The sequence below is a fragment of the Gobio gobio genome (assembly GCF_949357685.1).
Source record: "Gobio gobio genome assembly, chromosome: 7".
Taxonomy (NCBI): Eukaryota; Metazoa; Chordata; class Actinopteri; order Cypriniformes; family Gobionidae; genus Gobio; species Gobio gobio.
This window is the reverse complement of record NC_137103.1, coordinates 2843798-2868369: the sequence shown is the minus strand read 5'-3', so window position 1 is coordinate 2868369 and position 24572 is coordinate 2843798. Positions and strand designations below refer to the sequence as shown.

The window sequence follows — 24572 nt, the reverse complement described above, 5'->3', positions numbered from 1 at the left end:
CCCCGTACTGTTGCCCACCTTAAGACTTGTTTGCAGGAAGAAATGGACAAAATTACACCTGAGACACTTCATCACTTGGTGTCTTCAGTCCCTAAACGTCTTTTAAGTGTTGTGAAAAGGAATGGCAACATTACAAAGTGGTAAATGCTCTACTGTCCCAACTTTTTTTGAAATGTGTTGCAGGTCTGAATGACAGGAAAGGATGCATATTTACAAATGACATGAAGTTGACCAGACAAAACATGAAATATTTTGTGTTCAGATTGTCTGCAATGAAATACAAGTCAAAGTAAATTTAGAAATCACTTCTTTTTTTTTTATTTGCGTTTTCCATACTGTCCCAACTTTTTCTGATTTGGGGTTGTAGATCTGTAATTCTGCATGTTAAGCAGTTCCTGCATATAGGCTCTAGGGGGCAGTGGGGGAGAAAGTATGATGTGAGACGTGATGGAGAAATTATAGGAAGAATAAAGATTGATCCACATGTGTTCAAAGTGATCCACGACTCTAGTGTCTTTTCTAATAATACAGGTGGTACGTTACCAGCTGCCAGAGATTGTGGAAGCCCTGTCTGCCCTTCAGACATTTGCTGTGGAGAAGAAAGACTCAGACAATGTCCATAGCAAACGGCATACAGAATGAGGGTGGTGGAAGGGTTGCTGAGAACTGTCAAAAAAAAACGTAGGTAGGAATGCTGAGAGTATATATACCTCTATTGTTGATTAGCTGAGTGCTCTCCACCTGTGTCGATTATCTGAACGTGCTTCTCCCGAAGTTTGTTTATAAAACATCATATGGTGACCCAAATGATCCTAAGCCTACTGAGGAAAGGGTCAAATGTGATCCTGTTCTGCCTGCTTTCAGGAGAGTTGTGCTGAAGAGAATGGTCTCTGTGTTTGAAAACTTTTTTGTTTCACCACTGACACCAGTTCATTGATCTATGCTGTTCCAAAATTGACTTTTTTAATTGGACATTTGAATGTGTGGGTTTGCACCCAAAATGTGTTTTTAATAGCACATATGAATATGTTTGTTTAATGCAGTTAACATGTTATGTGGCTGTATAAGCAATTGTGTTTTAGAATTAAAATTGATGATAAATGACTATTTCGCTTTGCAGTTTGACTGGCCCATTTTACCTGAAACTGCTCATGCAAAAAAAGTTGGCACAGCTGATGTTTCAAGAACTATAGGGCCTAAATAATTACATTTCATTACATAATTTCAACACAAAATGACCAAAACAGTCATTATTAATCATAAAAACACATGGATATATTAACACAAACATTTTTAGAAGGGGCTCATTGATTAATTTTACCTGGAGCCCCCACTTGATGTTGGTTTCTGCACACACACACACACACACACACACACACACACACACACACACACACACACATACACACACGTTTGTTTTTGTGAAATATGAGGACATTCCATAGGCGTAATGGTTTTTATACCGTACAAACCGTATTTTCTATCCCCTGACACTGACCCTAAACCTACCCCTCACACACACACACACACACACACACACACACACACACACACACACACACACACACACACACACACACACACACACACACACACACACACACACACACACACACACTGCCCCTGCCCCTAAACCTAGCCCTCACAGGAGACTGTGCAGTTCACTTTCTGTGAAAAAAAACTTGTTCTGTGTGATTTATAAGCATTTTGAAAAGTGAGGACATGGGGAACGTCCTCATATTTCACCCTCTTTTTGTAATACCCATGTATTATACACTTATACATTATACACATTTGTGTCCTGATATTTCACAAAAACAAACACACACACACACACACACACACACACACACACACACACACACACACACACACACACACACACACACACACACACACACACACACACACACACACACACACACACACACACACACATGTAGTGTTTTCATCTTTTATGGGGACTTTCCATAGGCGTAATGGTTTTTATACCGTACATACCGTATATTCTATCCCCTACACTGCCCCTGCCCCTAAACCTAACCCTCACAGGAGACATTCTGCAATTTTACATTTTCAAAAAACATCACTTAGTCTGATTTATAAGATGTTTTCCTCATGGGGACCTAAAAATGTCCCCACAAGGATGAGGATATTGCTATCTTTGTGGGGACATTTTGTCCCCATAACGTGATGATTACCAGTCCACACACACACACACACACACACACACACACACACACACACACACACACACACACACACACACACACACACACACACACACACACACACACACACACACACACACACACACACACACACACACACACACATGACATATATTTGATTTTAGTGGAGACACACATATAATATGCACTCTGTAAATTATAATCGTTTCTAGTTTTAACTGATTAAAATATAAATAAAAACGGCCCAAATGAAAGTCAATATCTGTCAATAAAATGCCAGAATAATCCGGACCCCGGCTGTGATTGGTCCATCCTGAGCAGCGCTGAGGAAAGTCACAGACATCACGTGACAGCGGGCTCATATTCTGCTCCAGCAGAGCGGAGATTACACACATGTATGATTAAATCTGAATAATAACACGAGAAGCCTGACACGGATGCGTTTAAGCGAGAATAAGCAGTGAAGGGAAGAATATGAAGATGATGACGTGAGCGCGGAGCCCCGCCCATCTGCGCGAGTGGTCCAGCGGACACGCCCTGCCTCCGCATCCCTCATGACAACAGCAGCATCCTTCACGGGCACGCGCACGCACAGCATCCGCAGCACAAGCCTCCCGGACAGCAACAGCAAGGACAGCGAGCTCGACGCCTGCAGAACACAACACACACTCGCACACACACCGCTTCTGTTCTCATATCAACCCGCTATCCTCTGAGATCATGACGGACCCCGCAGCTGAGTGTAATATTAAAGTGCTCTGTCGCTTCCGGCCTCTCAATCAGGCCGAGATCCTGCGCGGAGACCGATTCCTGCCGACCTTCCAGGGGGACGACACTGTCATCATCGGGGTAACATCACCTCTCTCACACACACTCACACACACACACACACACACTCACAGCAGGAATAACACACACAGGGCTAGATTAAACCATCAGACGAATGATGGTGCGCGCGACCGCGGCAGAATGACGTCAGCACAAATAGAGGCTGGAGGCCTAGTCTGAGAGAGCACAACAGATGCCCTCAGTCCATTATTACTTCACAAATATAACCATATATATGAACGAGGGAGTGGCTGAGGATGGAACGGAGGCTTTTTATTCATATTTTTTGACTAATCTAAAGTAAACATATGCGACCCAGGACCACAAAAGCAATCCTAAGGGTCATTTTGTGAAATTGAGATGTATATGTCAGATGAAAGCTGAATAAATTGCATTATTGATGTATGATTTGTGATTATAGGACAATATTTGGTTGAAATATTTGCAAATCTGGAATCTGAGGGTGAAAATCTCCTTTAAAGTTGTCCTTAGTAAAGCATATCACTACTAATAATACATTTATGATATATTTAGGGTTGGAATATCGTCATGGAACATGATCTTAATATCCTAATGACTTTTAGGCATAACAGAGAAATGTATAATTTTGAGCTGTAGGATGTATATTGGCTGTTGGCACAGATATAGCGTAAGATTATGACCGGTGTTGAGCGTGAATGAATGCAGGGAGTGGCTGATGGGCATTATTCATATTTATCTGACTATCTAAAGTGAAGATAGTGAAAGCAGCTGAATCAGAGATGGTCTGTTCTGCATCCTGTGACGTGATTGGTGGTTTAATCAATATCTGAGTCCAAACAATGACGTCACTGTGTGTGTGTGTGTGTGTGTGTGTGTGTGTGTGTGTGTGTGTGTGTGTGTCTGCAGGGCAAGTCGTTCGCCTTCGACCGTGTGTTTCCCACCAACACCACTCAGGAGCAGGTGTACAACACCTGTGCCAAGCAGATCGTCAAAGGTCAGTCTATGATATATGACCATGAATATGAGAATATGAGAATATGGCTTATTTCATGACCAGAGCAGCGCTGATCACATCCAGGGGTGTGTGTGATATTGACAATATATCCCCATATTAACTGGGACTTTATCAATATGATAATTAGACAATAGGTCTGGACCACTCAGAAATCATCTTTCCCAATTACTTTACTCTGATTTTTACCTTTATAAAGACGTTTTTACTTAAGTAAATGTATGCATCATCTTTTGTGCCTAATTCTTACATTTAATCAATCAATTAAATACTAATATAAGACACAATAGGGCCGTAATTATATCTGAATCATCATAATCCATCATCTGAAGTGGATTTAGATCATTTACACAGACATGAATGAGTTTAACCACATGCAGAAATAATGTGCTGGTGTTTTAAACATCATACAACCTTAAATATTGATATCAGAAATTATGTAAACATTGAAAATATACTCTAAATGTGAAATTAAGTGTAGGTGTAGGTGGCAAATCTTTGTTAATAAGTGAGTCATTGAGAGTCAATCGATTCTTTCCAAAAGGCTGATTCATTCAGGAACGGAGCATTTGACTGTCGTAATGAGTGAGTCATTGAGATTCAAATGATTCATTCAAACGGCTAATTCATTCAGGAACGAAGCATTTGACTGTCGTAATGAGTGAGTCATTGAGATTCAACCGATTCATTCAAACGGCTAATTCATTCAGTAACGGAGCATTTGACTGTCGTAATGAGTGAGTCATTGAGATTCAAACGATTCATTCAAACTGATTCATTCAGGAACGGAGCATTTGACTGTCGTAATGAGTGAGTCATTGAGATTCAAATGATTCATTCAAACGGCTAATTCATTCAGGAACGAAGCATTTGACTGTCGTAATGAGTGAGTCATTGAGATTCAACCGATTCATTCAAACGGCTAATTCATTCAGTAACGGAGCATTTGACTGTCGTAATGAGTGAGTCATTGAGATTCAAATGATTCATTCAAACGGCTAATTCATTCAGGAACAAAGCATTTGACTGTCGTAATGAGTGAGTCATTGAGATTCAAATGATTCATTCAAAAGGCTGATTCATTCAGGAACGGAGCATTTGACTGTCGTAATGATTGAGTCATTGAGATTCAAACGATTCTTTCAAACTGATTCATTCAGTAACGGAGCATTTGACTGTCGTAATGAGTGAGTCATTGAGATTCAAATGATTCATTCAAACGGCTAATTCATTCAGGAACGAAGCATTTGACTGTCGTAATGAGTGAGTCATTGAGATTCAACCGATTCATTCAAACGGCTAATTCATTCAGCAACGGAGCATTTGACTGTCGTAATGAGTGAGTCATTGAGATTCAAACGATTCTTTCAAACTGATTCATTCAGTAATGGAGCATTTGACTGTCGTAATGAGTGAGTCATTGAGATTCAAATGATTCATTCAAACGGCTAATTCATTCAGGAACGGAGCATTTGACTGTCGTAATGAGTGAGTCATTGAGATTCAACCGATTCATTCAAACGGCTAATTCATTCAGTAACGGAGCATTTGACTGTCGTAATGAGTGAGTCATTGAGATTCAAATGATTCATTCAAACGGCTAATTCATTCAGGAACAAAGCATTTGACTGTCGTAATGAGTGAGTCATTGAGATTCAAATGATTCATTCAAACGGCTGATTCATTCAGGAACGGAGCATTTGACTGTCGTAATGAGTGAGTCATTGAGATTCAAACGATTCATTCAAACTGATTCATTCAGGAACGGAGCATTTGACTGTCGTAATGAGTGAGTCATTGAGATTCAAATGATTCATTCAAACGGCTAATTCATTCAGGAACGAAGCATTTGACTGTCGTAATGAGTGAGTCATTGAGATTCAACCGATTCATTCAAACGGCTAATTCATTCAGTAACGGAGCATTTGACTGTCGTAATGAGTGAGTCATTGAGATTCAAATGATTCATTCAAACGGCTAATTCATTCAGGAACAAAGCATTTGACTGTCGTAATGAGTGAGTCATTGAGATTCAAATGATTCATTCAAAAGGCTGATTCATTCAGGAACGGAGCATTTGACTGTCGTAATGAGTGAGTCATTGAGATTCAAACGATTCATTTAAACTGATTCATTCAGGAACGGAGCATTTGACTGTCGTAATGAGTGAGTCATTGAGATTCAAATGATTCATTCAAACGGCTAATTCATTCAGGAACGAAGCATTTGACTGTCGTAATGAGTGAGTCATTGAGATTCAACCGATTCATTCAAACGGCTAATTCATTCAGTAACGGAGCATTTGACTGTCGTAATGAGTGAGTCATTGAGATTCAAATGATTCATTCAAACGGCTAATTCATTCAGGAACAAAGCATTTGACTGTCGTAATGAGTGAGTCATTGAGATTCAAATGATTCATTCAAACGGCTAATTCATTCAGGAACGAAGCATTTGACTGTCGTAATGAGTGAGTCATTGAGATTCAACCGATTCATTCAAACGGCTAATTCATTCAGTAACGGAGCATTTGACTGTCGTAATGAGTGAGTCATTGAGATTCAACCGATTCATTCAAATTGATTCATTCAAACTGATTAATTCAGTCGTAATGAGTAAGTCATTTACTGAATCCAAAATCACCCTAAACCCTCATTCACTATTCCCTACTTAGTCCACTAATATAGTTCACTTGAAGGAGTGAATGAAAACGAGTGAGTGAATTCAGACAGCCGCTGTGTGTATATCGGCTGTACAGTCGTTATTGCGGTGCATTGTGGGATTGAATGAGTGCACTCAATAACATCCACCATGGTTTCGGACACCACTACAAATGGCTGTCCCCTCAAATAATGCCCTATTTAAGGATTTAGGATTCAGCCATTGAATCATTCACTCAAACAATTCATTCAAACGTTCATTCAGGAGCGAAGAATTTGACTCACTTAATGAGTGAGTCATTGAGATTCAACGATTCATTCAAACTGATTCATTGAGGAACGAAGAATTTGACTGTCTTAATGAGTGACTCTTTAAATCATTCACTCAAACGATTCATTCAAACGGCCGATTCTTTCATGAACAAAGCTTTTGACTGTCGTAATGAGTGAGTCATTGAATCATGCACTCAACCGATTCATTCAAGCGGCCGATTCCTTCAGGAACGAAGTCTTGTGAGTGAGTCATTGAGTCATTTATTTATCAGATTTGTTTATTCAGTAACTAATCACCGCTGTGTCACTCAAAGACTCAAAACAGTCTGAACTATTTTCGTTGCCGAAATATTGTGTCTCTAAAATGTAAGTCACTTAATATTAACTTCTTGTTTATTGAATTTGTATAAAATCAATATCACATTTATAATCATGCTGATATTTGGAGAAAACAGCACTCTTAGTGTGATATTTATTAACTATATTAAATGATATAAATACAAAAGACATTCATATGTTTGCACCTTGAATTTTAAGGGTATTATAAATCATTATAATAGAGTAAATCACGCAGTGTATTTGTACTCAATACTCGATAATGTCAGATCAATAATCACGATATTATCATAGACGATATACATCACACACCCCTAATGACATCTGTACTGAAGGATAATGTTTGCCAGTCTAATAGTGCAAGCCCATCTTTAGGATGCTGCATCAGTTCTGTGATGGTGTGTGTGTGTGTGTGTGTGTGTGTGTAGATGTGCTGGGCGGTTACAACGGCACCATCTTTGCCTATGGACAAACCTCATCTGGAAAGACCCATACCATGGAGGTACAATGGATTACACTTTTGACATTAGTACACTATTTTAGGTCCACCACTATTGTCAAGAGTGGCACAGAGTCCATTTTGGACCCTGAATACTTGAGTTCTTGCCTGGTTTTTACATTAAAAAAGACCATTTTGGTTTGTAAAAGCACTGTAGAAATATAGCTCTTGACTTGTTTAGAAGCACAGCTCGATCAGACCAGGATGAACTCAGGTACTGTGATTTTTTCAGGGAAACCTCCACGACCCGCAGCAGATGGGCATCATTCCCCGCATCGCAGAGGACATCTTCAACCACATCTTCTCCATGGATGAGAACCTGGAGTTCCACATCAAGGTACGGAGAACAAGTCCTCTGATGAAGCTGACCGCGTGTACTCTCTAAACCGCTGTCTGCTCTCCTCAGGTGTCCTACTTCGAGATCTACATGGAGAAGATCCGGGATCTTCTGGACGGTTTGTAGGACACTAAAATAGTGCATTGTATCAAATCGACTACAGTGGTGTTTGTATTCCTGGTTGTGTTTCTTCCCTCTCTAGTCACCAAGACCAACCTGTCTGTGCATGAGGATAAGAACCGCGTCCCCTACGTGAAGGTGATTGATCACAGACTCATGTGTGGTGAGAATGTTAATCTTTCTACCCGTCCTAATGAAGTGTGTGCTGGCAGGGCTGCACTGAGCGCTTCGTGTCCAGTCCGGAAGAGGTCATGGACGTCATCGACGAGGGGAAGTCCAACCGGCACGTGGCCGTCACCAGTGAGTGCTCAGACTCAGTTCAGATGCGTGTGACGGGTGCTTGAGAACGAAGAGTGATGTGCTGTTGTTCTGTCGTCAGATATGAATGAGCACAGCTCCCGCAGTCACAGCATCTTCCTGATCAACATCAAGCAGGAGCACGTGGAGACGGAGCAGAAACTCTGCGGAAAGCTGTACCTGGTGGATCTGGCTGGCAGTGAGAAGGTCTGGTTCACACTCATGTCGCCGCTACACACCTGTGCCACTCGCTTTCTTATGTGGATCAATGTTGGGAGAGCGTCAGACCAACTGCAACAATGAGCAGTTAAAGACATGTTACGATCATTTGCTGAAAAATCATAAATACAGTCACTAGTAATGCGATTTAATGCTTTATCTTGTTCGACCAATAGGTGGCGCTGTGGTCAGAGTGAAGTGACAATGACACATGCCAAGTTTGGTGTCAATCTGCCAAAGCCTTGCAGAGATACAGCCTCAGAGTCATCTTGGCATCATGCCTCAACTTTGTTAATGCAGACACAAAATCAATAACTTTTTGTCATGGTCTTAAGATGATCAGACTTAAATTTGGTGAAAATCGTACAAACGGTCTAGGAGAAGTTCGGAAAAGTTGTTTTTTAAAGATATGACGGACAGGAAGTTTGGCCAAAATTGGTATCTATGTTCTGGGCATGACCCAAGGAATCTATTAAGACCCGTTGTGATCATTACAATTGAGACAACAATCCAATGGGAACAATCCAACTGTCTCCATTGACTTTGTATTGGGCGAAGCAGTCTCCATGTCATTTCTGACTTATAACATAAAACAGAACAATGTCTAAAAGTTTCTGTGTGACGAGGTGTACAGAAACAAGCTAAACAACCCCAAACTAAGTGTTTATAAGCTGTCGACCCCAAAAAATGAGCGTTTAAGGAGACAAAAGTGGATAAAGGCAATTGAGACATGTCATATTACTCTGAGAACTACGCCCACTGGGGGGGAACAGGATATGCTGAAATATAATATATAAAACTGACATTTGGATATTTGACTTAACAGTCACACAATGTTTACTGCACACTGAGTGTCAGGATCCCACAATTGACCCATTCTTCATGCGGATGCTTCACGTCTTACTGCCTGCGCCCACTTTTGTCTCCTTAAAGGCTGGCTGTTATGGTTTGGTAGCTTATAAAAACTTAGTTCTGAGTTTTTTATCTTGTTTGCTGTACAGCCTGTCACACAGCAGCTTTTAGACATTGTTCTGTTTTTGTTGTAAGTCCGAAAGGACAAGGAGGCGCTTCACGCAATACAAATCAATGGAGAGGGTTGGATTGTCCCCCCCAGTGTGGGCGTTCTGTCTCTAAAGGCCACGCCTATAGTAATAAGCATTTTAAGAAATGTCATCACTGGCCCAAAACTTTTTGAGAACTATCAGCGCATGGTGCCTTCGAAGACACATATCGAGTTCTGTACCGATACGCCAATGCGTTCTGAAAATATAGCATATTACTGCAAATTTCAAAATGGCCGATATGGGAATATTGGGTATATATATTATCGTATGACTCGGCATGATGCACCGAATGCACAGAGTTTTGTGATTTTTGGCTAAACTGTTCAGAAGTTATACGCATTTTTTAGTATCTCCTGACCGGTGTTGGGGGTAACGCAATACAAGTAACTTGAGTAACGTAATAATATTACTTTTTCCAAGTAACTAGTAAAGTAACGCATTACTTTTCAAATTTACAACAAAATATCTGAGTTACTTTTTCACATTAATTTGACTGACAGCTCTGTACTCTGTTCTTTGTACTCCTCAAAATGAATAAAATCAGTCAAATGCTAAATCAGAGTACTATGCAAACCTCCAATAATTAAATGTTAAATAAAATTTTTTTATGCATAATCTACCTTTTATATTTAATTTACCAATGTCTTGCTGCTGACCTTTGATGATGAAAATTACTAGATTTTTTGTTTTTATTGGTCAAACTTTTTTCTCCTGCGTCCTATTCCTCCATTATCCAGAGCTGCGCCCTCTAGTGTTCATGAGGGAATCTGCATTTTTACCTCAGCCTGGGGCGCATTATTTACATTTTGGTATGAAGAGGTCTTTACCGTTGCACAAAAATATAACTTTTTTTGTTATAAAAACAAAACAAAAACAAGCCCAGCCCAGGTGAGAAAAAGTAGCGCAAAAGTAACGTAACACATAATTTTTCTTAAAAAGTAACTAAGTAACTCAATTAGTTACTTTTTAAGGGAGTGACGCAATATTGTAATGCATTACTTTTCAAAGTAACTTTCCCCAACACTGCTCATGACCACTAGGTGGCACTGTGCTGAAACTTTTCAGGTCGCCTCAGGTTATGATTGTCGTAACACACACCAAGTTTGGTCAGAATACGCTAAAGCGCTGCGGAGATATAGACGTTCATTTTGGCGTGCTCTTTATCGAATTCTTGGGCCAAGAAATCAAAGGACCAAAGGATTTTGTTTCTAGCCCTTACGGTGCAAAAGTTATTAGCACAGATGTAAGTGCCACTTTGGACAGTCGGTGGCGCTAGAGAGATTGAGTCAGAGACTCCAGATTTGCTCTGGTGATAGTTTAGACTGTCTTCTATCTGTGTGCCAAGCTTTCCCGCAAGCCTGAACCAGGCAAACAAACAGGAACACAGCCTGAAGAGTTTACAGCATGTGTTCAGACCCCATCAGCTGAGTTAAACTCACCTTCACTGATGTCTTATGGCTATATGATATGCACAGGGAAAGGCTTGGAAAGATCTGTCCGAGCTGAAGCTTGTGTCGTATCTTCACAGGTCAGTAAGACGGGTGCGGCCGGAGCGGTTCTGGACGAGGCTAAAAACATCAATAAATCTCTGTCTTCTCTGGGAAACGTCATCTCTGCTCTGGCTGAAGGAACGGTAGGTGCACTCACACACACACACACACACACACACACACGTCTGTGTTTGGTCTCACTGGACGTCCCTCCTGTGTGTGAGCAGAAGACCCACGTGCCGTACCGCGACAGTAAGATGACGCGGATCCTGCAGGATTCTCTGGGAGGAAACTGCCGCACCACCATGTTCATCTGCTGCTCTCCCTCCAGCTACAACGACGCAGAGACCAAATCCACGCTGATGTTCGGACAGCGGTACCTCAGATCACACTCACCTCAGGGCCACCAATCAACAATTTGTTCACACGTTGTAATAATTCCTTCCCTTGGTTTAGTTCAGGGGTGTCCAAACTTTTTTAAAAGGGGGCCAGATTCGATGTTGTGGACACACCCGGGGGCCGGTTCCTTATATATATAAAGCGTGAACGTGCTTTGTGAATATTCGAATGTTGCCTGTGCGTATCCAACCGTAGTTATACACAAGCATGTATGAAATGAATATCTATACATCAATAGACTGTTAGGATTTCGTTTATCATTAATGGTAGATAATTCTGCATATTCTAAAAAATATTGGTTAAAGATCTTTACATTTTCTTACTCTCATTAATATTGACCATCAGAGAAGCCTACAGACACATCGCTCAGCTTTCAATGAACGCAGTGAACTCATTATGAACAAGTTCATAAACCATCAACCAGTCAGCCATCAAAGTAAATAAATGATATAAATAGTAATACATTAGCTAGTAATGTGTTTAATAATCATCAATATAGCCTATTTATTCAACCCATGTTTTAAGTAATCATCATAGGTATTATCTGAAAGCTTAAATTCTCAAAAAACATCCTAGAAAACCATCATAAAATGATCAACATCACAATTTTAAACCATTTTTAAGAACAGGGAAAATGAGAAATTATGAGTCAAAATGATAAATTATTATACATTTATTTAAAATATGAAAACACAAACCAACACATTGTCACCTGTGAAAGGTGATCCAATTTTTCTTCGGGAATTTAAATCACGCTGGGCTTTGACGTGTGTTGGCCGTTCTAAAATCTCCATTCTGGAGAGGTCGAATGGGGCATCTACGTATACATATATATGGTCTATTATGTCTTAAGTGAACATAAACAGTTGGGAAAGTATATTGGATCTGTACATTCTCTCTTAAAGTGACAGTAGCCTAATATTCCTGTTGCCGTCTGTCATTAATATTAATCAAACAACAACAGACAAAGAGAAAATCACTCACTGCTGAATAACTTTAGTAGCTTTAATAATAATAAAAGTGAAACAGTGTTTTATTTTTATATTTGATTACTTAGTTTGTTCCATTTTTTTAGCAGGCTTACATAAAAAAATGAAAGCACTGTTCACTTGGGGAAAAAAATATTGCAGTCATATCCAGGGGTGGGCTAATGGGCCTGAAGCCCGAATGATCATAGTCTTCCTCATAAAGGTGAACAATCAATCTGAGAAAGCATTGTGCATACGATAACAGTTGGCATGATTAAAGTGCATATTACAGCATTATATTTATATTTTTTGCATCAAAGCATGACTACTTACAATGCGCTTTGCAGTGTTGAGCATTGTAGCCAATCGCAGACATGTCTGTTGAACGCAACAGCCAATCAGAGGCGTTTAAATGAGTCGATGCGCTGAAGACGCCAGGTCTACACGTTGGTGATTCTGTCATTATAGCCGGTAAACTGTACATGCAAATAAGAGATTCACTGCAATGTGAAGAGATGATAATCGTGAGAATGCAGAATATTGCAGTGATTGACACAGATCGCTTTCTGAATATTAACAGCTCACAATTTGAATAAATGCTTTATTTTTCATACTGATACGAAAACCAATGGCCACGTAAATTTTCAGGTCAACTGTATTTAAATTCAGCTCAAATCCACTCATTTATTTTTGTCACAGACAGACGTAATAAGCAGTGAATATCTCACAGAAAACAATATATACGGTTTAAAACACAATCTCTTCTCTTTTATTAACACATTTTATCATGATCTTTGCGAACTTTGAACAATCTAACGGTTCACAGAAGATGAGTGTGAATTCCAACGCAACACTTTAGGTTTAAATGTGAAAAAGTGTTTGGTAAGAAGTAGCCAAACATATCTGACAACTGTTTTACGATAGTAAAACATTTTTACGAAATGTTCAACGAGCTACGCAAAATACTCAACTTTTTCTATTCATCAAATTTCGCAATTTTGAATTGAAAATATGCTATCATTTACACAATTCATGTAATTCATAACTGAATGTGATGAGACAAGGAACATTATTAGACTAAGAGTCCATGTGGGCATATTTTAAATATTATTTTGTAAATTGATTACTTCACAACTACAAGAAGACCTTTGTTTTTCTTTATTCCCTTAGATCTCTTTAAATCCGTTAGTTAATTAATTCCTTTAAATAAAAAGAGAAATGACCCAGTCTGACCCTTGACCCTCTGTGTGGAAAGCACTTATTGTTTTTGAGTGTTGAACAGTCGGTCAGTGTAAGTCAATGGCAGACTGTAGGTTGAGTTATGAATTGTGGTGAGTAGGAAAGGAATTGCAATGCAGTGGTGATTTATGAGACTGAGACCCGTGTGTGTGTTGCAGTGCTAAGACCATCAAGAACTCGGCCTCCATTAACCTGGAGCTGACGGCGGAGCAGTGGAAGAGGAAGTACGAGAAAGAGAAGGAGAAGAGCAAGAGCCTGAGGGACACCATCCAGAGGCTGGAGCTGGAGCTGCGGCGCTGGCGCAGCGGTGAGCCTTTGCTCTGCTCTGATGACTCAAGTCAGTTTGATTTATATATTAACTTTACAATGTGTCAACAGTGTGATTCCAAATTTCAGCGCAATCTACAGTCTCTGCTGGTTGAAGAGGCCAGTGTTGTGGTCAGATCTGGTTGACAGTCCAACATCTGACCGGATCAGACTGACCTGCTGACCTCGGGATGACACAGTGAAACAGAGAGAGATTCCCTATCGTTTTGACATGTGTTTTTGGTGTGCTATGCAGCTTAACAATACGCGAAGGCAGTGGTTTTCAGTCCTGGTCCTGGGGATCCACCGCTCTACACATCCTTCTCTCTTAATTAACACACCTGACTCAGATCATCAGCTCTTAGAAGAGAGAAATGACAGAACTGAGGCCACATCCACACGGAGCCAGAGCTTTCCCTACACGTTTTTCCCCCTCGTCTCCAGAATTATCTGCGTACACACGAAACCACTGAAACCAACTCAAAATTATGTAGTATACATGCCAGATGATAATGATAATGGCAAAATGATAATTTTTTTTTTTTTTAAATAGTGTTTTCAGAAAATAAAATGGTGGATCCGTGTGGACGAAACGGCAAAATGATAATTTTTTTTTTTTTTAAATAGTGTTTTCAGAAAATAAAATGGCGGATCCGTGTGGACGAAACGCCAAATGATCATTTTATTTTTCAAAAAATAGTGTTTTCAGAAAAAAAATGGCAGATCCGTGTGGACGAAACGCCAAAATGATAAATAAAATAAAAAAATAGTTTTCAGAAAATAAAATGGCGGATCCGTGTGGACGAAACGTTAAATTGATACAACATTTTTTCCAAAAATAGTGTTTTCAGAAAATAAAATGGCGGATCCGTGTGGACGAAACGTTAAATTGATACAACATTTTTTCCAAAAATAGTGTTTTCAGAAAATAAAATGGCGGATCCGTGTGGACGAAACGCCAAAATGATAATTTTTTTTTCCAAAAATAGTGTTTTCAGAAAATAAAATGGCGGATCCGTGTGGACGAAACGCTAAAATGATAAACATTTTTTTCCAAAAATAGTGTTTTCAGAAAATAAAATGGCGGATCCATGTGGACGAAACGCCAAAATGATACAACATTTTTACATATACAAAACACATCTCCATGTGGACGGGGCCTCAGTGTGTCAGATAAAAGACGCATACAAAATATGCAGAGCAGTGGGATTGAAAAGGGATTTACACAAAGGCTACGTCTACTTAATCCGAGTTTTCGTTTCAAAACGTTCTCCGTCCACACTGGTGTCTTCAAGTGTTCACACTGAAATGTCAGAAACACCAAACTCACGGCGCATGTGCAAACCCTCATAAAAGCTCACTGAGATTTACAGACGAAACAGACATCATAAAGTTCTCTGACAGGATCATGTTATTGAGCAAAATCCCTCAGCATTCACTGATGCGTCCGGCTCGCTCTCAGTCACCGTTATATATGGATATGTTTGGTCTAAAACACATATCCTCTCATGTTTTTGCCACATGACGGCAAATGTGAGTATATGTTCTGTCATCTTTGCAGGACTGCGATATGAAGAGTGTGTAAAGTAACATATTTTAGCAACTGTGTGAAAGTGAACAGCACACAACTGGCACAATAGTGGTATAAACATGAAAATCTATCGGTTCAATATGTGTCACATGACTAAACATGCGTAATTTCCAATACCTCCGTCTTCACAGTCCACTCTACAACATGAAAACAGCGGTTTCAAATGTATCCACTTTGGAGAGCGTTTTCAAAAAGCTTTGTTTTCGTTAATAAAAACGCCGTCTCAGTGTGGACGGAAGGCCAAAACGGAGAGAAAAAGATGCGTGTTAGTGTGGACATGGCCTAAGATGGTTCCTTATTCTAGTGTGTGTGCTTCCCGAGCAATGTTAGGAAGACTGTTCCAGAGTTTAGGAGCTAAATAGGAAAAGGATCGACCGCCTGCAGTTGATTTCGATATTCTCTGTATGATCAACTGGCCAGAGTTCAGAGAGCGCAGTAGACGTGATGGAGTATAATGTGTTAAGAGCTCGCTCAAAGTACTGGAGCTAAACCATTTAGTGCTTTGTAAGTAATAAGCAAGATTTTAAAATGTATGCAATGTTTAATAGGCAGCCAGTGCAGTGTTGACAGAACTGGGCTAATATGGTCATACTTCCTGGTTCTAGTAAGAACTGGAGCTGCTGCGCTTTGGACCAGCTGGAGTTTATTTATTAAGCGAGCAGGGCAACCACCCAGTAGAGCATTACAATAATCTAGCCTTGAGGTGATATATTTTTAAGATGGTAGAATGCAGTTTTACAGATGCTAGAAACGTGGCTTTCAAATGAGAGATTGGTATCAAAGAGCACACCCAGGTTCCTCACTGACCACGAGTGTGTGTGTGTGTGTGTGTGTGTGTGTGTGTGTGTGTGTGTGTGTGTGTGTGTGTGTGTGTGTGTGTGTGTGTGTGTGTGTGTGTGTGTGTGTGTGTGTGTGTGTGTGTGTGTGTGTGTGTGTGTGTGTGTGTGTGTGTGTGAGAGATTGGTATCAAAGAGCACACCCAGGTTCCTCACTGACGACGAGGACTGGACAGAGCATCAAGTGTTAGACAGTATTCTAGGTTACTACTTGTGGAGCTTTTTTGTCCAATAATTAGAATCTCTGTTTTTTTCAGAATTAAGTTGTAGGAAATTACTAGTCATCCAATTTTGTGGCACTCCTTCTAATTTATATGACGTTTCTTAAAGGAACACGTCGAAATTTTGGGTCTTTATCTTATTCCCTGTATCCCCCAGAGTTAGATAAGTCCATACACACCGTTCTCATCTCTGTGTGTGCCATAACTCTGTCTGACGCACCCACCGCTAGCCTAGCTTAGCACAAAGACTGGAGGTAAATGGCTCCAGCTAGCCTTCTGCTCAATAAGTGACAAGATAACATTTGCATGTTGTGATGTGTATAGTTCATTGTGTACTAAGACCGACGGAAAATGAAAATTTTTCTGATAGAACTGAAATGGCTAGGAACTATTCTCTCATTCCTGCGTAATAATCGAGAAAATGTACTGCCGTCCCATGAGTGCAGCGGCGCAATGATATTACACAGCACCTGAAAATAGTCCCAGCACTCTGTGTGCAAGCAGGTTGTCACGTTGATTATGTTGACGGAAGTTAGCCTATTTTCAGGCGCTGTATAATATCATTGCGCCGCTGCACTCATGGGACGGCTCACAGCTCTTGATCATAACGCAGGAACGAGAGAACAGTTCCTGCCATATCAGTCTAGAAAATCACAACTTCTCATTTTCCGTCGGTCTTAGTACACGTTGTAACTATAGTTACACATCACAACATGTAAATAGGAAAATGTTGGTGTTATTTTGTCACTTATTGAGCAGTAGGCTAGCTGGAGCTGTTTACATCCTGTCTTTGTGCTAAGCTGGGCTAGCTGAAGCCATTTACCTCCAGTCTTTGTGCTAAGCTAGGCTAGTTGGAGCTGTTTACATCCAGTCTTTGTGCTAAGCTAGGCTAGCTGGAGCCGTTTACCTCCAGTCTTTGTGCTAAGCTAGGCTAGTTGGAGCTGTTTACATCCAGTCTTTGTGCTAAGCTAGGCTAGCGGTGGGTGCGTCAGACAGAGTTATGGCACACACGGAGATGAGAACGGTGTGTATGGACTGATCTAACTCTGGGGGATGCAGGGAATAAGATAAAGACCCAAAAAGTCGGCGTGTTCCTTTAAAGGGACAGGGCCTTTCATGGATTAATCAATAAATGTCTACGGTTATGTAAGCTCTGAGGTCATGCTTATTTCTGTATGTGATTTAACGTTATGTGTCTGATGTAATTACATCACATCCCTTCCTGGTATTCTTCCTCAAATACCAGTTAAAAGTTGATGTTATGTTGATGTTTTCTCCACAGGAGAGAATGTCCCAGAGACGGAGCAGGCCGATGCAGATGTGGTGAAGCTGGACGTCAGTGAGGAGACGGCTCTGGATAACGAGAGAGCGTCGGAGCGCCAGCGCGAGCGGGAGAGAGACTCCGACTCCTCCTCTATTGTGGTGCGGATCTCGGAGGAAGAGCGGCAGAAATATGAGGAAGAGATCCGCAAACTCTACCGCCAGCTGGACGATAAGGTGAATCCCTGCAGAATAACTGCAGATAGTGTGTGTAGATGCTAAACAGGGCTTTATTGATGACCTCCTACTCTGTGTGTGTGTGTGTGTGTGTTCTAGGATGATGAGATCAATCTCCAGTGTCAGCTTTCGGAGAAGCTGAAGGAGCAGATACTGGATCAGGATGAGGTCAGAGGTCACATTTGTACCTGTCCAGTTCAACTGTTAATATTATAATTGTTGAAGGCATGCACATCCCAAAAACTGTTTAAATTCAGGTGTCAAGATAAGTCAGCACACTGTTGCAATTCTCCAAATAATTGAGTGATCCGGCCAAAAATAGAACCATGTGGCATTTCAGTAGATCAATAAAATGAGAGATTAGTGGATGCAGATATTAAACTTGCATGAGCTGCAAATTAGGAATGTCAACATGAACGTTTCATGCAAATGTTTCCAAATTTCTATATTGAGGATGTAATGATGCAGAGTATCCCATAATTTGTATTTTCCTAGTGCGAGGTGAACACTTCAAGTACATTACAGTTCATAAAATCCATTCAATGTACATGCAATTGAATAGCTCTCCATCGCATTAAGTAACTTCCTGTTCAATCCCAGACACGACTGACTTTCACTGGATTATTTGCTGTTTATAAAGACCCGAAGCGTGGCTCGTCCAGTGTGGTTTAGTCTGTGTCATGAGGTGTAACCTGTGAGGGATATTTGGGCTATATTAATGGCTGTGTTAATTTCGTGTTGGATGACAAAAACTCTGACGAAAATCAACCGTCATTTTCGTCAACAAATAAAAACGAGATGAAAATGTTAGGGTCCCTCCCTAATAATTTCATCTTCTTTTTATTTGTTGACGAAAATGTCGATTAGGGAAGAGATGGGGTCAGAACTGATGTCCTGTGTCACAGATGAGCACATTTGATCTGAACTGATCTAACGGCTGGAAAACACACGATCTACAGGCTCACACACCCCCAATCCAGCTCCAGAGCGGCTCAATCAATAACACACACACACACACACACCCAATCCAGCTCCAGAGCGGCTCAATCAGTCAATAACACACATTTATGCCAGACCAGTGTTTATGAACTAATGCTGATGAATAATGACAATGTTTACTTTACCATGTTTATATAGTAATATGTTTTAGACGGTTGTAACAATTAATATTTGATCTCCCTCATCTGAACTTGAATGAGCTCCTGCAACTGCAATAGAGGCGCAGACATTTCAAAATAAGAGTCCTGGTGTATTTCCAGCTTGTTTATGACTAAAAGTCACGCATTATATATTAGTTTTTGGTTACACAATAAACTGTATTTAATTGAATTCCCATTTAATTCATAGTCAGGAGGAAAGACCAGTATTTGACACATATTCAATAAAGTATCATGGTTATAATAGTTCACTAAAACCATTAAAACAAATCTTCATTACTTGAAATCAAATAAATGTTAACTGAAATTAAATAAATAAATAAAACTTATTTGAAGCTTTAGCTTAACCTGATATGGCCGACTAACTAAAGCAGAAATACAGAGTTATAAAAACTATAGAGATGTTTTTAAAAAAGTGAATTGTGCTCTCTTTCGTGTATTTTTAATGTCAAAAACAAAATGTCAGTTCAAGTGACAGTCAGCTTAAATGCTTAATGTATTACAATTGAACTAAACTCATTAGATTTTAGTCGACTAAAACTAGACTAAAACTAAAAACAATTCAGGTGACTAAAATATGACTAAAACTAAATGGCATTTTAGTTGAAAGACTACGACTAAAACTAAATCAAAATTTGCTGTTGAAATGAGCACTGGTGATTGGCTGTGGATGTTGGTGTTGCAGTTGCTGGCCTCCACGCGTGGCGACAGCGATAAGGTGCAGACGGAGCTGGGCCGGCTGCAGATGGAGAGCGACAGCGCCAAGGCGGAGGTGCGGGAGGTGCTGCAGGCGCTGGAGGAGCTGGCGGTCAACTACGACCAGAAGAGTCAGGAGGTGGAGGAGAAGAGCCTCCACAACAAGCAGCTGGCCGAGCAGCTCAGCCTCAAGATGGTTGGTGATAATTATTTCTGGGGGGGGGCAGTATCAAGATGCATGTTGACTAAATTCAAGCATTAAAGAGAAAACAGTGTCTTCACTTTTATCTTTTTACGCATTCATTTCCCACATATAATTGAATGAGGAAAGGAAAAACAAAAGAAAACAGCAACAACAGACTAGCATGTTGACTACTTGACCATACATTTTGCTCTCCTTTATTTCTCATTGCTAACAACACATCCAGCCAGCCGCCTACGTTTCTCATAACAAGCGCGTGAAGCTCAGAGTGCAGCTCCTCTGTCTCTGGCCGGCTGATGCTGGATCTGTAAATCATGTTGGTCCGGTTCGGGATCCTTTATCCTTTTTCTTCTTCCAGCGAACACTTTGTGAAATAATTTGGTTTAACTGCTGCCATCTCTACGAAACTGATCATCCTAAAGGTTTTGGCGTAGTCGGCGTGACTGTGTCGCCCGCGCACTTTCGCTTTAGTGGCCAAGAGCGTAAAGTTGATTGACAGGTGACAAGAACCAATTAGATTGGATAAAATAACACGCATCCAATTCTGATTCGCCAGGGGCGCAGCGACCTGCGTCCGGAGGAGGATCTTTAAGAACCAATTAGAGACCAGCTTCAGGTCACAAGCTGCCCGTAGATTTTTGGACTACGAATATACGAGATAAAATGAAACATATTGAAGAACATATAAAATAGTTAACCGATCAAAGCCAGTTTTTATTAAATGCTGAGGCTCTTACTAACAGCCGGCACGTCGTATGAGTAAACTATTTTATTTTTATATCATTTTTGTATACATGTATATTTCTGGAGTCTATTGACCAGCCGCCACTGCCTTACTCTCATCTCACACTGCGAATGAAGGACGCGTGTTCACTGCTTCCATTGCTTTCTAGGCCAACCTGATGGAGCTGGAGGCGGAGCTTGCTCAAATGCAGGAAGTGAGCTCGCAGCAGAGGAAGCGCATCGCTGAGGTGTTGAACGGGCTGATGAAGGACCTCAGCGAGTTCAGCTCCATCGTCGGCAATGGAGAAATCAAGCTCGTACGTATTGTTTTTTCTGAATTTGGTTTTAATGGTTTAAAGGGATAGATATTTTGCAGGATCAGACAGTTGACGAAGTCAGTGGCTACCGATTACCAACATTCATTTTTAAAGGCACAATATGTAAGATTAAAATATCCAGAAACCACTAGATCAGTGTTATAAATTGTGTAGACTAGTGTACACCATCCCAAATGTTTCCAAGAACATTTAATTCCAGAGAAATCAGTGATTTTTCGGCCCGTGTGTGTGTGCCGCCCATCAGTGACATCATCCCCTGTTCGCCCTCCTGTGTTATTGTGCAGTAACCATGGCAACACTAGCGGCCGCTTTAATATCTGCTGTGTTTTATTAGCCACTGTTTGGATCATTGATGGACAGAAACTCCTCATTGTTCTCCAGCTCAACACAGTTAGTCTGATTGTGTAAATCTGCTGTTGTTGATTTACCCAGAATGCCATGTTTTACCGCCTCATATGATCTCACTCACTGCAGTGTGAACAAGTGTCTCATAGTAGCGTTACAACATCACTTTAACACACTCACATGTGTGTGAGAGGATCAAACACACACACACGCATGAGCAGAAGAAGCGGAAGCGCTCGCGGCAGAATAAAAGCTCCGCCCACTCAAGAGTCAAGACACGCCTGTTTTGAATAAGCGACCGCTAGCGGTGGAAAATTACATACTGTGCCTTTAAATGTATTAATTTAATTGTATTTATTACAAATTTATACAGTGGTAATCCAATGAAGGCATGAAACATTTACACTTACATTTTTTCATAAGAAAAATTGCATGTAGGTGAATATTTGGGCTTGAATATATTGTTCTCTTTACAAAAGGGGGCGTGGCAGAAGTTTAGGAACCACTGCATTATGGTGATTGACTTTCCTTTAGATGCAGATGTGTATGTCTCTGTGTGTGTGTGTGTGTGTAGCCGGTGGAGATCAGCGGTGCGATCGAGGAGGAGTTCACTGTGGCGCGGCTGTACATCAGTAAGATCAAGTCGGAGGTGAAGTCGATGGTGAAGCGCTGCAGGCAGCTGGAGAACATGCAGCTCGAGTGCCATCGCAAGATGGAGGAGACCAGCCGAGAGCTGTCCTCCTGCCAGCTGCTCATCTCACAGGTGTGTGTGTGTGTGTGTGATGGGTCATGTCATGTTACTTCAAATGCTCTCTTTTCAACATATGGAAAGCCCTGAACCGTTGAGTACATGGAGACATGGAGGCGGGCTCATTTTACTCAGGCAACCAATCAGTCTCTCAGGATCACTGTGACGCTATCAAGCCACGCCCTAGAAACCATTTAGCAACCTAACCCTAACCCTATCCCATAGACTGCCATTATAAAAGGCCCCATCCATCTATCCGTCCATCCGTCCACATCATTTTAACTTGATTTTGTTGGTAGTAAAGCAAGTTTGACTGGCTTCATTTTCATCAGGCCGTCGATTTGCACACCAGTGTATGACATGACTCTTTCTGATGCTTGTGTGTTTCCTGCTGGCCCAGAGCTGCTGTGTGTTCTCTATGGCGTTGACTTTGTGTCTTTGTGTGTTTGTATGTGTGTGTGTGAGCAGCATGAGGCAAAGATTCGCTCTCTCACAGAGTACATGCAGAACGTGGAGCATAAGAAGAGGCAGCTGGAGGACAATTATGATGCTCTCAGTGAAGAACTTTACATGATTCAGAACTCAGGTGAGGACACAAACACACAATTACACATCTCATATTAGAGACACATCTCCTAGACACAGTGTTTTTATAAACCTCAATCGTAACACTTTAAACTCTTCCTAAGCTCCAAACTCTGCACAGACCTTCAGGCTCTGGCGGGTTTCCAAATAGGCCAATACCCAGCAAGCAAAGGGTCCCGGTTAACTATAGGCCCGATATAGTCCGGCTATGAGTAACCCACTTCCAGCCAAAATAACCTTGAATTTGGTTACATGTTGTTTTTGTTTTGAAGATCTGTGCTTTATATTTTATAAACGATTGGTCTTGCCAGTTCCCTTTATCAGAGCTTCAAAGATGCCATAAATCCAATAGACTGAACTGAAACATTCAAATGACCGGAGAATTTGTCCAAAAGGAGGCTTTGAGATTCATCTCACGTCTGTACTGCTACATTAATGCTTCTGTGTACATGTTTGTATCAGAGAGTCATGTGGCAGAACTGGATGGAGGAGAGAAGGCTGACAGAGAGGCTGATGGGAAAGTAAGTTGGATTTACATGGCTCAAGTATTTAATACATATACAGTCGTGTGACTAGTGTAAAGGACACACACATATATAAGTCACTAACGGCAGTCAAACACATGGACAGTAGGAAGGTGTGTGAAATATAATTGGTGTAAATGTGTGTTTGTGTGTGTTTGTGCAGAAGCCCGCTGGTCGTCCATCTCTCCATGCGGAGTCTCGCCAGAAGCAGCTCAGCCACCTGAGGGACGAGATTAATGAGAAACAGCGACTCATTGACGACCTTACCGAGTTAGTTTGTTCTATAACTACTTCCTGTATACACTATATTGCCAAAAGTATTGTGCCGCCCCTCCACATCATTGAGTTCAGGTGTTGAACCCCTTCATGGCCACAGGTGTGTAAATCAAGCTGTAGGCCTGCAGACACTTCTACACACATTAGTGAGAGAATGGGCCGCTCTCAGGAGTGTGTGTGTGTGTGTGTGTGTGTGTTCGCTTCTACACACATTAGTGAGAGAATGGGCCGCTCTCAGGAGTGTGTGTGTGTGCGTGTGTGTGTGTTTTCTTCTACACACATTAGTGAGAGAATGGGCCGCTCTCAGGAGTGTGTGTGCGTGTGCGTGTGTGTGTTTTCTTCTACACACATTAGTGGGAGAATGGGCCGCTCTCAGGAGTGTGTGTGTGTGTGTGTGTGTGTGTGTGTTCGCTTCTACACACATTAGTGAGAGAATGGGCCGCTCTCAGGAGTGTGTGTGTGTGTGTGTGTGTGTTCGCTTCTACACACATTAGTGAGAGAATGGGCCGCTCTCAGGAGTGTGTGTGTGTGTGTGTGTGTTCGCTTCTACACACATTAGTGAGAGAATGGGCCGCTCTCAGGAGTGTGTGTGTGTGTGTGTGTGTGCGTGTT

At 41.0% G+C, this 24572-nt stretch overlaps 1 protein-coding gene across 2 annotated transcripts in view; it reads left to right on the top strand.

Moving 5' to 3' along the window:
• Nucleotides 1–2739: 2739 nt before the first annotated feature.
• kif5aa (kinesin family member 5A, a) overlaps nucleotides 2740–24572 on the top strand; it is a 33033-nt gene continuing 11200 nt past the window's right edge. Inside the window, exons 1-19 of one of the 2 annotated variants that reach the window (XM_079821578.1) lie at nucleotides 2740–3041; nucleotides 3909–3996; nucleotides 7712–7785; nucleotides 8015–8119; nucleotides 8189–8237; nucleotides 8322–8377; nucleotides 8452–8539; nucleotides 8619–8743; nucleotides 11348–11452; nucleotides 11537–11685; nucleotides 14074–14222; nucleotides 18152–18366; nucleotides 18466–18534; nucleotides 20209–20415; nucleotides 21315–21461; nucleotides 22402–22590; nucleotides 23044–23161; nucleotides 23623–23681; nucleotides 23848–23954. In XM_079821578.1, coding sequence (XP_079677704.1) covers nucleotides 2913–3041; nucleotides 3909–3996; nucleotides 7712–7785; nucleotides 8015–8119; nucleotides 8189–8237; nucleotides 8322–8377; nucleotides 8452–8539; nucleotides 8619–8743; nucleotides 11348–11452; nucleotides 11537–11685; nucleotides 14074–14222; nucleotides 18152–18366; nucleotides 18466–18534; nucleotides 20209–20415; nucleotides 21315–21461; nucleotides 22402–22590; nucleotides 23044–23161; nucleotides 23623–23681; nucleotides 23848–23954 — 2228 coding nt within the window. In that variant the 5' untranslated portion in view covers nucleotides 2740–2912. Of the gene's footprint in view, nucleotides 3042–3908; nucleotides 3997–7711; nucleotides 7786–8014; nucleotides 8120–8188; nucleotides 8238–8321; nucleotides 8378–8451; nucleotides 8540–8618; nucleotides 8744–11347; nucleotides 11453–11536; nucleotides 11686–14073; nucleotides 14253–18151; nucleotides 18367–18465; nucleotides 18535–20208; nucleotides 20416–21314; nucleotides 21462–22401; nucleotides 22591–23043; nucleotides 23162–23622; nucleotides 23682–23847; nucleotides 23955–24572 lie in introns of both variants that reach the window. The other variant, XM_079821577.1, reaches the window with a different exon arrangement.